Source organism: Arvicola amphibius, chromosome 14 (assembly GCF_903992535.2).
Source record: "Arvicola amphibius chromosome 14, mArvAmp1.2, whole genome shotgun sequence".
In the NCBI taxonomy this organism is placed as follows: Eukaryota; Metazoa; Chordata; class Mammalia; order Rodentia; family Cricetidae; genus Arvicola; species Arvicola amphibius.
Window position 1 is genome coordinate 28,645,350 of NC_052060.1, and position 16,091 is coordinate 28,661,440.

The 16,091-nt window shown below is 41.6% G+C and overlaps 1 protein-coding gene across 1 annotated transcript in view; it reads left to right on the plus strand.

The window, feature by feature from the left end:
- Dpyd (dihydropyrimidine dehydrogenase) overlaps window positions 1–15,489 on the plus strand; it is a 780,348-nt gene extending 764,859 nt beyond the window's left edge. The window contains exons 22-23 of the mRNA XM_038311847.2: window positions 11,225–11,365; window positions 14,088–15,489. Coding sequence (XP_038167775.1) covers window positions 11,225–11,365; window positions 14,088–14,258 — 312 coding nt within the window. The 3' untranslated portion in view covers window positions 14,259–15,489. The remainder of the gene's footprint in view (window positions 1–11,224; window positions 11,366–14,087) is intronic.
- Window positions 15,490–16,091: the final 602 nt, after the last annotated feature.

Below are 16,091 nucleotides of genomic sequence, written 5' to 3' on the forward strand. Positions count from 1 at the left end.
GTATACCTGAATTAACACCCCCAAAACTGAGGGAGAGAAAGAACAATGCATATATCTAGGGGAATAATTTTCTCTCCAGAAAGAATAGGAAACCACACAGAGCCTGAATGGAGAAGTCTCTCACAGAAAGCCACCGAGGTCTCGTGAAAGGAAAAATGATAATGAAGAGACAGACAACATCAAGGGCACATGGGAGAGGAAGTCAGAAGGTCTTAGGTGCAGTGAAGATGTGTGTGTGTGTGTGTGTGTGTGTGTGTGTGATACAGAACAGTGCTTATAGGAGCTGTGACTGCTGTCACTTGCATGCAAGACCCCCGCCCGTCCCTCACCCATCGTTTAAAAGTTGATAAGTTGTCCAGGCTGTTGTTCAGCCACAATGTTTCCTTGAAGAATTCCGGTCTGTCTGTCTGTCTGCACCTCAGATGTTTTTGTTCTCATTTCTGTCAAACACACAGCTCATCCTATGTTCCCATCCCGGTTCATTCTTTCGCCCGTGTTCCCCCACCATCTTCATTCACTTCCTAAAATGTTGGTTTTCTTATCTTCCTTTGTGTTCCTTCTGGATAACCTGAATGGTCTGTTTTCATGCCTAATAATTTCCCAGTAACCCATCTGTTTATTGAGTGTGTTTCTTCCTTCTGCTAGGCCCTTTATAGATTCTTTTGGGTTTTGTTTATTCTCTCTGCTACCGCAGTCTATATGATTTCCCATCTGCCATGGAAGGATCCCCATCGTCCCCCCAAATGATCTGAGCCTCTCTTGTCTGGACAGGCTTTTCATTCGCATGCCCCCCATTCTGATCTCCGCCGGCTTCTCTGATTCTAACATGGCGACATTGTTTCAAAGGACAGCATGCCCAATGGGCCTCGTCTTTGGTTCTTTTCTCCTTTCCATTGCTACTGATACAGCTGAATGGTCCCTTGCTCCACAGGTAGGCAGTTTCAGCCTCAGTCCATCAACAAATGTTTATTGAATGCCTTCTATTTGAACATCGAACCACTGAGAGCGGTGGCAGATTCCAGAGAAATACAAAGGACACTCCAAGGCTGGAAATTTCCCTCTCTCAGCATATATTCAGTATGTGCTCATTGCAATCTAGGAATTGTTCTAGGGAGAAGGAATACAGCATGAATTTTAAAAAGACAGAAGTCTATATTTTGGGAGCACATGGTATAGCAAGGGATAAAGACACATGTTAAAAATTATTTACAGTTCAATCAAATACGAACAAAACGCTCTGGGAACAGAGATGACTGAAAGGGATTAGTTCTGCCGCGGGTAATTGTGGAAAGCTTCACAGAGATGGTGATATTTAAAGTAGAGTTTAATAAATTAGTGTTAATTAAGCAGAGAATTAATAATAAAAGCTAATATTTATTGAGGTCTTATGAGGTTTCAAGCACTGCAACATGTTTGTAAATGAGCTCATCCGAGCCTCCCAATAACCTGGTGAGATGAAATACTCGTATCCCGCCAATTTTACTGATTCAGTAATTGAAAAACAGAGAGGTTAGCTAATTTGCCCAAGGTCACACAGCTAGGAAGGTTATTATTAAAGCCAAGATCTGAACCTATTTCCTGAGGCACACTGTTCTATATAGGGTTGGGGATAGTGTTTAAAGACAGTCACTATGCTAGCAAAGTATAATATTCAAGTGTGTTTGTGATAATACAGTCAAGGGAGCTTAAGTCCACACACAGTCCTGGGTTTCAATAGGTGGTGATATCAATGTTTTTTTGCCGAGTAGGACAGAATTGAGAACTGCTAATGTTGTGTGTGTGTGTGTGTGTGTGTGTGTTTGTATATGACAGAGAGAAAGAGAAAGCGAGAGAGATCGATCTTGTGTGTTTGCTTGTCTTTGATCATGTGTATCCAGTGCACATGTGTGTGCAAATATGCATGTGTGCATAGGTATGCATGTGTGTTCAGGTATGCATGTGTGTTCAGGTATGCATGCGTGTGCAGGTATGCATGCGTGTGCAGGTATGCATGTGTGCTCAGGTATGTATGTGTGCACAGGTATGCATGTGTGCTCAGGTATGTATGTGTGCACAGGTATGCATGTGTGCTCAGGTATGCATTCCCCTGTGTGTGAGAATGAGGACTACAGACATCCTGTGTCATTCCTGAGTTACCACCAGAATCTCCTTGTTGGCCAATGTCCTAGCAATCTGCCTATTTCTGCCTCCCCGGTTCTGGGGTAAAAGCCATGTTCTGCCATACCCAGCTTTCTACCTGGTTTCCATGGTTGTACAGCTAGCTCTTTCCCAACTGAGTCCTCTCCCCATCGTGCTCGGTGTCGTTAATCATCATTCTAAACTCTTTATTCTTTTAATTATGATGTGTGTGTGTGTGTGTGTGTGTGTGTGTATGTGTGTGTGTGTGTGTGTGTGTGTGTGTGTGTGTATACACATGTGAGTGAAGATGCTTGTAGAAGCCAGAAGAGGGCTGTAAGATCTCTTGGAGCTGGAATTACAGGTAGTTGTGAGCTACCAGTTGTGGGTCCTGGGAACCGAATTCTGGTCCTCTATAAGAGCAGTGCCCACTCTTAACCGCTGAGCAATTCCTCCAGCATGTTTTCTTAAGAATTTTAAAACGGTTTCAAGGAACAAAGAAATCCAGGAAGAATCCCACCCAGGGCACCCAAAGGGGCCGTTCTCAATAATAATAGTAATAATAATAATATATAATATAATAATAATAATACACCAAATGCCCAGGTCAGAACAGGTGTCTTCATGCCATCCTCACTCCTCTTACCCTTGGAGCTGAAAATGGCCTCAGAGTGCCTGAGTTGCCCCTTCAGGGAATGACAGGATGCCTGGAGATCCCTGGAATCCAGTTGATTTCCTTTTTCACCCCAACATCTTCATTTCCATTTCATAGCAATAACATTTACCATGCATCTAACCATGCGATGAAGCTGCTTAGTTTGTAAAAGGGAGAGAAAAAAAAATCTGAGTTAGACACAAGTCATCTAAACCAGCCCTAGAAGGCCGAAGAGAAGAATGGGATAAAGCAAGAGAAAGAGACATGACCTCCCAGAATAGCTTCAAAGGTATTCTTCTATAACGTAGTCTGAGACCATCTGCAAAAGTCCCTAATACACACACACATACACACACATACACACACACACACACACACACACACACACACACACACACGTACTACATAAGTATGTATGTATCTGTAGTAATATGTTGTTTGTGCTCTGACAAATAAAGTTTGCCTGGAGGTCAGAATGTGTAGCTAGCCACTAGCACACCAGCACATACCAGCTCTTGGGATCTCATGCCTTTGATTGCAGTACTTGGAAAGCACATGCCTTTAATCCCAACACTAGGGAGGAGAAATCAGGAAGTGATATGTATGTCTGGGTGAAGAGAAAAACAGAAGCTAGGTGGAGACAGGAGCTTGCCCTGTTTTCAGGGTAAAGAGTTGACGAGGTAAGAAGCAACTGTGGCTTGCTCCTTTGTCTCTCTGATCTTTCAACATTTACCCCTATATCTGACTCCGGGTTTTTATTATTAAGACCAATTAGAGTTTGCACTACATGTATGTATGCATATATTTGCCACAGACAGAAAAACATGCCAGTGCCTCCTCCTGGAGCTGAAAGTGCACACGTGTGGCCCAAGGGAAATGAGAAATGTGCTTTATTCTCTGGCAGCAGATAACGGAGGCTCGAGAGCTTGCCAAGCCTTATGAAGTTCCAGAATGTACGTGCCCCAGTTCTGTTGATATATGTGAGAATGAATTCTCATTCTCCTTATGAAGCTGGGGATGTATCGCTAACGTTTTTGAATTTCTGGGTAGGAAAATGAATGGTTTAGGGGTACTAGTGATGTTTTCATCTCTTCTTCCTGCTTCTTGGAGGAGGAGATAGACGGCATCTCATAAGACTGGCAAGGCAGTGTTGGCAGGGGACCAGTCAGCCTGATCGAGTGCTTTATTATTTCAATTGAATTGTGAAAGGAAGGAGGAAAGCACTCAGATAAAACTGTAAGACCATATTAGATACCACAGAACACAAAGGGGAACTGCACAGAGAGAAAAATAAGGGAGCCTTGCCCAGCAGTTTCCAGAAGGATCCAGAGAAGCAGGCTGGGGGCAGCATTTATATTCTCAGTTGTCTATGTACCAATAAAGAGCAGTTGAAATCTATCATGTTGAACTTTAAAGGCTGAGCAGAATTTGGTTATAAAAATAATCTCTTAAGTCATGTGGGGATTTATTGATGTGTGGTTCCTGGCTTGACCAGAATATAGCAATAGGAAAAGATACATTGCTTAGAATGAAGAAGTCCAGCCAAAGGGCAGAGGGAGGGGCAGTGTGTGTCAGATATGTGCCTGCACTGAAATCCACAAATCTGAAGGTGATGTGGGAAGGAGCCAAATGTGGGAAACTGAAGTGAAATAACCACGGAACTACCATCCCCGGACTACATCGGAGATGTAGTAACCAGGCAGTTAATATGGACAAGCAAGATAGAGCAGCCATGTACATCTTTACAGACTTTAGGTGGAAAGCCCAATCCACTGAAGGAATGATAGCCAAAAAGGAATTGTATAACCTTTGCTCTTGGAAATAGCATCTCTGAGAAGAAAACTTCTACACAGGCTTAGTTCCGATTCCTGTGTTTGAGGGAAACAGTGCCTGGAGGAAGCTGAAGGATGTAGCCATTCATGTGAACTTAAAAATTTTTAATGCCAAGTCTTTAATACAAGTCTCTGTGTAGCTACCCATGCATCCCGCCTTTAGTAAATCTATTTCCAGAAGTTCGGAGAAAGTCATAGATGGAATCTCATAGTCCAGTTTGACTGTTAATCTTGATTGTCAAGTCAATGAGATTTAGAATCACCATGGAAACTAGTTTCTCAGTGCATCTGTGAGGGATTATCTATATTAGGTGATTTGAAGTGAGGTAGAAAGACCAGCCATAAAGTTGGGGGCAACATTCCATAGGCTCAATCAAAAGGGGAAAGTGGGCTGAGCACAAAGTCCATCTCTCTCTGCTTGCTGACTGTGGAATCAGTGTGACCATCTCCCCTGCTTCTGCCTCCATGACTTCCCTGCCACGGTGAATCTTATTCCTGGAAGAAATGTAAGCTCCAACAGACCCTTCCTAAAGGTGCTTTTTGGCAGATCAAGACAAGTAACTGAGGCATTGGGTCTCTAACCTGAAGATGGCTCAGGAATGAGAAGCTGTCAATCAGAATTTGATGATGTCTGCCTCCTGGGTATTTTCCCAGGAGTAAGAAAGTTAAGAGTTTATATAACTTCATGATTAGTGGTCCTATGAGAAAAGACCTTATCAATGATAAATAAGCGTAGAAGTGTGGTAGCAAGTTTTAAAATCTGGTCATCTTACTCAAGTGATTTCGATTTACAGAAAATATTAGGTAAAATGGGAAAGTATTTTTGTCTATTAAAAGTCAAAAAGAAAAAAGTACACCCACCACTTCAAACAGATGGTGCATTGTTAAATCACAATTAGAAAGAAAACCTGTTCCGTTCCTATTATCCTCCCTTGCATCCTCACATAGAGTTTTCTTAGCATTGAAGAGAAGGAGGAAAAATAGATTTGCGAGTCTAAGATATAAGATTACAGCTTCATTAAGTCAAGTGAAACCCCCAAATGTGAGCAACTTGCCCCATGAAGCCTGACTCCACCCCACATGGGGAGGATACTGTGATCGGAGCCTCAGACGCTGAGGTCATCCCCGTCTGTCTTCCACAGACACCTTTCCCCACGACCCTCTCTCACCACGATCGCTTGATGTAGCCTGCCTCTTGGCACACTGTTTCTCTCCACTTTTCTAGCCAATATAGCATTTGTTTTCTGAATCAGTGCCTTTGTCATCCCCCTCCCAGCTTATGAAGCTCTCTCCTCACTGGCCCGAGTATGCTGAGTTCTAGTTCAAGACCACCCCTTCTCAGTGCTTCCTGCTTGCCTCCCAGCTCAGAGAACTATGTGTGCTAGCAGTAATAAGTGGACTGCTATACTTTAAGAGCACTTGTGTTTGAGAATTCTGTACCAATTGATGAAAAACAAATATTGCTCTGGGTCCTTTTAACATAGAAAAGGCAAGCTGAGCCGACACCTATAATCCTAGTACTCAGGAGACTGGAGCAAGGTGATTGCTGAAGCGGCAAGGACAGCCTGAGTTGCGTAGTAAATTCCAAGATGGCATAGTTTAGAGCCTGAATCCCTATTTTAAAATAACCTAGAGAGCCATGGGAAGGAAGGGAGGAGGAAGCAAAGGGACAAAGAAGGAGAGGAAGAACGAAGAAATAGATAGGGGGATGTAAAGGCTCTTACTGTAGTAAAGAAATACTAAAAACAGACCAGAAAGACAGACCAAGTCTCAGGGAAACTGTGAAACGATTACTACACTTTTGACTCAGGATCATTTATGAGGACAGAGTTACTAAGAATCAGCATAAATTCAGTGAGAGAAAGTCAAGTGATCTCATTTCCCCTCCTGATAGGTCTGTAAGGCCTAAGGTGTGACGAGAGCCTGAGGCATTGGTAATGGTGCAGACAAAGAAACAAGAAAGTAATTAAACAGCTATAACCAAATCACTTAAATCACAGATCCTTCAGGTTAGAGGTCACAGTGATTGCCCACAGCATGCCATCCTCGGTCCTAGACTTCGGAGGGCACGTGTGTTCAGGAATTGTAGGAAATGGGAAGACCCAAAGCCAGAAGAGCAGTTGCTGTGCCAGATAAACAATCACAATCGACATGCATGTCAATCAGCCTAAAAGCAGGTCAAAACTAATATGTTTCTCTTGCTCATTACGAGGAAAGTGTAAAACATCTGAGACCGATCAAGTCCCTCTAGGTTTATATTCTTTGACCTTAAAATGTGTATCACATAAGAATAATGACTGACACATTTGCGAAATCATTTTTGAGCCAGGCAGTGATGCCTTGTGTCTTTAATCCGAGCACTCAGGGAAGCAGAGGCAGGTGGATCTCTGTGAATTCGAGGCCAGCCTAGTCTATAGAGTGAGTTCCAGGAGAGCCAGAGCTACACAGAGAAACTCTGTCTCAGATAAAGCAAAAACAACAGCAACAATAACAACAACAGCAACAAAACATTTTTGATTCCCTTAACTCTGGATATGATTCTAGAATACTGCAGGCCACTGTGGCTAGCCCAGAGCACTTCCATTAAAATCAAATATGCCACCAGGGCAGATGGTGCAGTGAGTGAAGCACCCACCACACAGACAGGAGATCTGAAGTCTGGTTCCCCCAGAATCCACTGAAAAGCCAGGCGGACATGGAGGCCCACCCAAAATTCTAGGACATGGGAAATAGGGACAAGGAATTCCTGGAGTGAGTCATCTAGTCAGACTAACTGAAATCAGGAGGACACCCTGCCTCAATACATATGATTGGACATGGCACCTGATATCAACTTCAATTCTACACACACAGCACATGCACATGCCTTCACACACACTGACACACACACAGCCGTGCACACACACACACTCACACACACACCACATACACACATCAAATGTGTAAAGAATAATCTAAGGGATTCAGTGTCATAGTATCCATGCATAAACATTTCTAGTAAGTAGGAATGGTGACAAAGATTGCTCCAACTTTGTATGTGCACACCCTGTCTGGAACAATAAACGTAGGTCTCCCAACCTCTGCACAAGTATTTCTATAAGGCACTACCTGAAACATAGGTACCTGTATGGTAATCCATATTATTCTACCAATTCCAGGACCTGCACACACATTATCCATCAGCTTACAATATAGCTAAAGAGGGTGTGGTTTCAAACACTGTCTGCAGTTGTCTCCTCAAAGAAAGATCATTCTATTCAATTGTTCTTTTGATACTCCCAAACTAATTTCAGACACTATTCTTTTATCTTCTTCTAGATTAAAAATGAAGATGGTATACTTAAAAAAAAACTATGAATTTTTAACCCCCTGTGTTAACTTGTCAATGCTGCAATGAGCTTATTCTATCTGGTTTTATAAATAATGATGTTTTAAATGACAGGTGCAAATCTCAAACAGAGAGCAAAGGGCATATTTAATATACCAGAGGATAAACTTGCTCTTTGTAAAAAAAAAAAAATAATCTAGGGCATGTATATTTCTTCTAGAAAAATCTAGGGATTTTCGTGACTAGTCATCAGTTGAGTATTTAACTAATGATTTCGCCCATAATGATTGGATTCTGCACAGGAGTTGTTTTGACTGATTTATTTGCATTTAACAAGTTAGTTTCTATTGTACATAAATAGTCTTTCACAGCCAGATAGAATGTCCGTGCATTTACTGTCTTGATATATTGGAAAATATTAAGCTGCTCCAGTTTCCTTGATTAGCTTTTGCATGTGCAATACCCAAATTAATAAAAATATCCACTAGACTTTTTATTACTATGTAATCACTGTTATGAGTCTGGGCATAGATATTCAAAAGATATATTTATTTAACAAATATTTGAGCATCCGTTATGCTTTAATGATCTGCAGGAACAAGATATACCATACTTGATTCCAATATGAATAAATCTCGGTTTTAAAAAAAAACAGCATAGGAATCTAGATTTAAAATCCTATTTGCAATGTGAGGTGGGATTTGCCAAAGAATAACAAGTGAGTCAGAATAGCAGAGTGCATATGATCACGGCATTTGAAGTCTAGCAGCAGTAATCTGAACCTCTATTCCATCATCTACTTGATTTTATATCTTAAATCACAGTCACCTCATCTTCCCTAAAATATATGCAGTTTAAATAAGAAAATCATTTTAAATTAAGGCACTAGCCTGAAGGGTGGTAGAACTCAAAAATTATCTTTTATCGCCGATTCTACAACATGGATAAAATATCCCAGGCCATGACAAAGGAAGAGAGAAAGACGACAAAGAGTCTGAGGTAGAAAGGGGAAAGGAAGGAGAGAGAGGGAAGGAGAGAGGAAGAGGAAGGAGAAAGAACACAGCTTGACATTTGTTTAGGAAAGCGCGCAGAAGGATTGAGGAAATCCTCATGAAGAAGAGACATCCGAGCGCCCTTTAAAAGATACCCAGGACTAGAAAAATGATAGAGAGTTGATGAGTTGTGCTGAAAACTGGTAGTAGACACAGCAGGGGATTCAAAAGATCCCTCCGAAAGTGCAAAAAAATGACATTAGAGGAGAGAGTAATACGAGTAAAATTGCAAGACTTCCTCATTTAAAAAAAAAAAAAAAAAAAAAAACCAATCCCAGTGCTATTCACATGCCAAGTAAAGCTGAAGAGCACTACAATCCTGTGTGCTTATGAGTTCGGCGGGTGGGGAACTCACTGTTCTTGTTTCTAGTGATAATGCTCATCACACATTTGGTAATGCAGCTTGAGCTTGTGAGAGGTACAGGCACAGAGATCTGGATGTCAAGGACTCCCCTGAAAAATCACACTGCGATGGAGTGAAATCTTCAGCTTCAGTGCACTGAAAAGAAAGGAGGCAAGGCAGCAGCCCTGAAGTCTTCCATCCTCCTAGGGCTTGGGAGCATGCAAATGAAGTGTAAGGGTAATGTGAACATTGTCCTCCACTTGAAAGCTTACAGTAACAATGTAGTGCTCAAATCGAAATTGAAATAGAGGTAAGGGAGGAGAGCCAAGTCCTCCTGGGCAGTCTAGTTTATTTTTGTTGTTGCTCTGATAAAATACTGACCAAAAGCAACTTGGGAGAGGAGAGGGTTGATTTCAATCAAGGGAAGCTAGAGCAGGAGCTCAAGACAGGAACCTGGAGGCAGGAGCTGAAGCAGAAACCAGGGAAGAATGGCACTTACTGGCTTGCTCCCCATAGCTTGCTCAGCCAACTTTATTATATAGCCCCGGCTTACCTGCCTAGGTGTGGTACCTCCCACAGTGGGCAGGGTCCACCTATATCAATTAGCAATTAAGAAAATGACCGACAGATGTGGATGGCCGCAGATCAATCCTACACAGACAATTACAAGATTAAAGTTCCCTATTCTGAAGCAGATTACATAGACAATTAAGACTGGCCATCCCACCAGGCCAGAAGGAGTATGCAAAGAAAATAATATATCCAAAAGAATGTGGGACGAGGACTCCAAGCAAGAGATGGCCTCTTTGAACATGGACCTTGAATTCAAACAAACCATTCTCATTCTAGAGGTGAAACAGAGGCGCGGATAATCTTGACAGCACACTAATTTGGCAAACATTGTTACATTTCTCTGTTTTGTTTTCTGAAACAAAGTGCTTCCTAGTGTTGATGAAACATCCTCTGTGCTTCCCATATTAAGCATAATCTCAATTACTATAAGAAACAAAGCCGTGTGTAACTGCTCGAAAGATCTTCAGCGGTGAATGGAGCAATTGCTCGTTCTTTAAGAGTGAAAAGGCATCTAATTGAGCCTCGATCAACCTAATTAATTAGCATACATTAGAATCCTTCAATAAGGAAATATAGTCTTCAAGACATGACAGGTGAGTGAACTATCAGAACACCGTTCAAATGAAAACCAAGAATCAAAAAATCAACAGTAAAAACGGGATGAGCCTTTGTTTTCATTTCCCCTATCCCCAGGGAAATCAAGTCTCCAGTGTAAATGTGGGACCTTCTTGTCCACTTACATTACTTTTAGATCCTTCAAAATGCAAATTCTAGGATATAGAAGTTACAAAAACCTAAGAGAATTATTTTATCATCTGTATACAAAGTACTGTTATAGGGTGCCCATCAGAAAAACAACTGAGTTCAGCTACTTAAGTCTTATTACTGTATCTTGCCCCCCCCCAACTATGTTGTGTGTGCATGTGTGTGAGGTTTGCAGGTTCTGAGTTCAGGTGCATATGTGTAGGTGCATGTATGCATGCATGTGTACTCATGTGGAATCCCAAGACAGATATCAGATTATCTCCTTTGATAGTTTCTTGCTTTATATCTTCTTTGGGTCCTATGTGAGTGTTGGGGATCCAAACTTTGATCCTCATATGTTGGCAGGGCCGACGCTTTAACCACTGAGTCGTCTCCATAGTCAGTGGCTAACATCTCTAAGCTGGGTATGCATACTGCCTATCTCTCAAAATCAAGTAAACTAACTGTCACAGAAAGTGCATCTGTGGGGACAATGTGTGTGCGCTCAAAATGGGGAAATATTCATTATTAAGGAATTGTTTCAAGTTGAGCACTGTAAGTAATTCACTGCTCATTTTCTAGGATGTAATTGGAAAAGCATTGCAATACCTGGGAACATATGGTGAGCTGAGCGGAGTCGAGCAAGTTGTGGCCCTGATCAATGAGGAAATGTGCATCAACTGCGGCAAATGTTACATGACCTGTAACGACTCTGGCTACCAGGTAGGAACTGTGCTGGAATTAAGATGCTACCTTGAGGGATGGCTCTTCTTTAAGGGCGGCAAGTGTCTTCTGTCGCTAAATGTGCAATTCAAACCAGGCGTGCCAAATATCCTCACTACAGGTCCCCTTTCTTGCCCTTTGTAATGCACTAGTGTATCTTTCTATGTCTATTTTTCAACATTTATTTATTATAAGTGTAGGTGTCAGTAGGAGTGTGTACTGTATGTGTGCATTAACCCTTCACATCTGTTGTGGCTGTGACCTTCCCAACTTTGGTATTAGGAGACAAACTTGGGTCCCTCTGTAAATGCAGCAAGAACTCTTCCTAACTGCTGCACCATCTCTTGGACAAGATACAACCTTTATTGTCAAAGGCACCATCCAATGTGCTGGGTTTTCCTAGTGAAAAGCACTGTCAGCATTTGTCTTTGCTTCCTGAGCCACCCACATATGAGCAAGTTCCCCTACCATGGCTGTAAGCTGCTGCGATGCCTTCCTTATCACGAGAGACTCCATCTTCTGAACAGTGAGGCAAAATGAGCCCTCCGTCCCTTGAGTTGCCTCTTGTCAGGTAATTGTTCCAGAGATGAGAGCAATAATTAATATAACCATTTTCAGTGCACAGTATTATTTTAATATTGTTTCATCACCCACCCATGAAGCTGGAAAGGGAAGTTTAAGTAAAAACAGAAATTCATGCAAAAAAATAATGTACATTAGGGAAGGTTATGGTCTGGTACTAACTGCAGAGAGGAGAGCTGTCATTTATTACCAGTCCCCTAAAAGGACTGGATTCCTTCAGCCTCCAGAGGATCCTTCTCCATTCAGTATTGATTGGAGTTTTATGGCAGTAATTTTTAAAAAGAAAAGAACCACTCTTCTACCACACACTTGTAGGAGTTGGTCTTATGAATTTCTTTATAGCTGGAGAAGACAGGGAGATGTTTTCTTGGTGTATCTACCACTGGGAGTGACTTGATTGCCTTGGCTGAGAGCCTGCCACAAGACAGAAAGGGCAGATTAAAGATTCCTCTGGGGTGGGCAGAGCAATTCCTACCCATTTCTCTTTGACTTTAGTTTGTGACTTCACCCACCACGTAATGTACTGTACATGTTAACTAGATTCTATCACAAGCATAAGACACAGAAGGCAATAGTAATCATGAAATTAGGTTTACAGAGAAGGTTTTTAGGGCTGGCCTCAGGAGGTGATATGAGTAGAGTTCCCACTGCCCTTTGCTATTTCCCCAGGAGCCCTACCTTGTCATTCCAGAAGACTAGAATGTGAGTGGGGCTTCTTCTGCATGGAGCCAGCAGCAAGGCTCCCAGGAGATCCCCTTCCTCTCATCCATTACCCTTTCCCAGAGCTGCACTAAAGTATTTCCTAAAAGTGCAAACCCACCCCTGAGGACTGACATAGTGTCTCCATCATTTAGATGCCTCTAACGGGCAAGTTGTCGTGATAACTTCACCATCTCAACCCTCACTTCACACTCAGTATATTATTTCTTCTATATGACTTCAAGAAGGGAAAATACAAGAAGGAGGGAAGGAAGGAAAGAGAATAGGAAGAGAGGTAAAGGAGGGTGGATAAGGGACGAAAGGAGGGACAGAGGCAGGGAAGGAGGGAGGGAGGAAGATTGGAGGAGAAAATTTCAAAATTCCTCAGAATCATGAGCAGAGTCAGAGCTAGAGGGCTGGTCCAGGTTCTCACATCTGGAAGAGGTCAGGGCCAGAGCAGGACAAGGGCTCTCCTGCCTCTCTCTTCTACATTTTGTTCCTGTTGTGGTAAAATAATGCTTAAAATCAAGTTGGAAATGGCTAAAACTCAGAGTTAACTATGCAGTCATTTTTTTTTCCTACAGTTTTCTTTTAAAATTTGCATGCAATATTTGAAATGCCTTCACTGCCTCCCCTGACATTATCACTTCTCCAAGGCAAAGAACAAGGAGTGTGGTCTTGCAGGATGATGGCTCAGCCTGTAAAAGCACTTGCCTTGCAATCACAAGGACCCAAATTCAATCCCCATGACCCACACGTGCCTGGAACACATAGAAACATGTCTAGCAGAATGCCTGAGTCTTGAAATCCCAGTGCTGAAGAGGATTATACAGAGGGTCCCTAGGATTTACTGAAAAGATAGTCTAGCCCAATTGGTGAGCTCCAGGCCGGTGAGAGAGCCTGTGTCAAAGAGGAAGATGGCTTTCCTGAGAATGACAACTGAGTTTGTCCTCTGACCTCTACATGCATATACACATGTGCCTCCTTGCCTATGTGCATCTCCACGCACGCATGTGAGCACACATGCGCACACACACACACACATTAAAAAAGAACAAGAAGTGTGAAGAGCAAATGGGTCTGTATGAAGCAGCATGGACAGACACAAGGTGTCTCAGCCGGGTCCGATTGGCAAGACATGAGTCCTCCGCTGACCGAGAAAGCAGAAGTGCTGTGTTTCAAAATGTTTCCTCTCCCATGGAAAAAAATAAACCTCTGATAAACTGTAAATACTATACAGTTTATCAAACTGCATTTCTAATTTAAGGGAGCTTCATTTATTTATCTATTGCTCCTGTCAGTTCAGCTGTTGCTATCTTTGCACCACCACGCTGCTCGGTGTGGTAATCTCCATCGCTGTGGACAGGGATGCAGATGCTAAAATGGGAACATTCTTGGCATCGGTGGGCAGTGGCTCAGCTCTCTGATTTTCTGTTTGCAGGCTATACAGTTTGATCCAGAAACTCACCTGCCTACTGTTACCGACACATGCACGGGCTGTACACTCTGCCTCAGCGTCTGCCCTATTATCGACTGTATCAGGATGGTTTCCAGGACAACACCTTATGAACCAAAGAGAGGCTTACCCTTAGCTGTGAAGCCAGTGTGCTAAGGTGATTTGTCAAGAGAGTTGCTGTGAACTTTGATGTTAGCGACATAGGCTGATCTTTAAACACAGCAATGAATAATCACTGTGGTCAGTTCTTTCCAAACTTTGTAGCTATGCATATATAATTTCTAAATAAATGTCTAAATTGGAAAGCAATGTCTAATGCCGGTGACCAATTAATGGTCATAAAATGGAATCATTCTTTTCTGAGGTAGCTGGTGAGTAGCTGCATCCCAGTTAATTGGATGTGCTCCAGCAGTTGTCTACTGTGAAAAATTAACTTTTTCATGGCAATTAGTGTGACAATTTCTAAATTGCCCTATGCCGTGCTCATTCTTTGCTTTCTAATTGTAAGTGAAATGAACTATTTTGGAACAAAGTACAATTTCATATACAGGAAACCGTTCCCAAGGAAACACTTTGTAATTAAAAATTACCTGTAATTTTGACACCATTTCTAAGGACATGTAATTAACTCCATTAAGAACAACCGAAGAAAGTCAAGTCATTATTTACTATGACAAGGGGAACAAAACCTGAAAGAGGGTTTTCTAGAATTTTCTTAAGACCCCTTTTGCTGAAGTGAGTCACTCTTTGGTGCGGGACACTGAAAGAGAGATTATTTCCTGATTTAAATGCTATTCACCACTCATACATGACACAGGTGTCCAAATTGCTTATGGATGGACCACATCTCATTTTTGGTTGAATACTGAAGCTATGTGCCTAATCAAATAAGATATTAGGATGGATGTCTGGTTAAGGCCACACTTTCACTGTGCATGAACTCCTCTGTCTGCTTTTCATAGTTACCTTCAGCAGGAGAGCAATTAATCTTCTGACAAGACTCAGGTTACACAGCACTGAGCTACAGGCTTCACATTCAACAATGAAAAACATCATATCTGCAATTGATATAATGAGAAGAGCCTTTCTGACTACTACTCTTTGCTTTGATGCTTACGTGATTTCAAAATTAATGAAATAGAAATGTGCATTTTTGATATTGATAAATATTTTTTGATTTCTTTATTTTCATAATCAGTAAACAGCATAATATAACTTCATTCCTTCCTTCCTTATGGCACATTTTAATGTGAATCTATAGGAGGTAAATCAGAAAATGACAATCCATGGCATATTTTCAATGATAAATGTATTAGCTAGGAGTGCATTTTGATAAAAATCTGTATGACCAAATAATCACAAATAAAATTTTATGATCTATTTTCAATGTAGTTTTCTGTTTCATTTTTTTCCAAATACACCTTCCTGTCAGGTATTTACATTTTGACATTAGGCAATTTGGGATTGGTTCTATATGAAATTCCATTCAAATTCTGTATTGTGTCAGTTAAAATTTAATGAAGAAAATGACAGTATTTTTTTTCAAATGCTTCCTTTCCTGTCCCTCTTATCCCCATCCTCTACTGAATGCAACTCTACTCAGCCAAAACACAATTTCCCCATAGACTTGACCAGGCATCTTGGAGTGGTTCAAGGTAACAACTCTTGGGAAATGACCTTCCTACCTGAAGCTGCTTCCCACACCATGGGAAGCATGTGCCACTCAATATTACTCTTCATAAAGTTATACGGCATCAAGAATTTAGAAGAATGGATCTTTCAAGCCATTGTCACAAAAAATAAAGCATCTTTACTTTACATTGTCACAAAAAATAAAGTTGATAGTACTTGGCTAAGAAATTCAGTTACGGAGGAAAAACTACTGGAGAGCTACAGAGGTGCTATGATATGTGGTTGGTGAGCATGCATGCAAGAGAGAGAGCGAGAGATCGGGTGCACATGGATGTGTATGCCTGGGTGTAGGTTTCA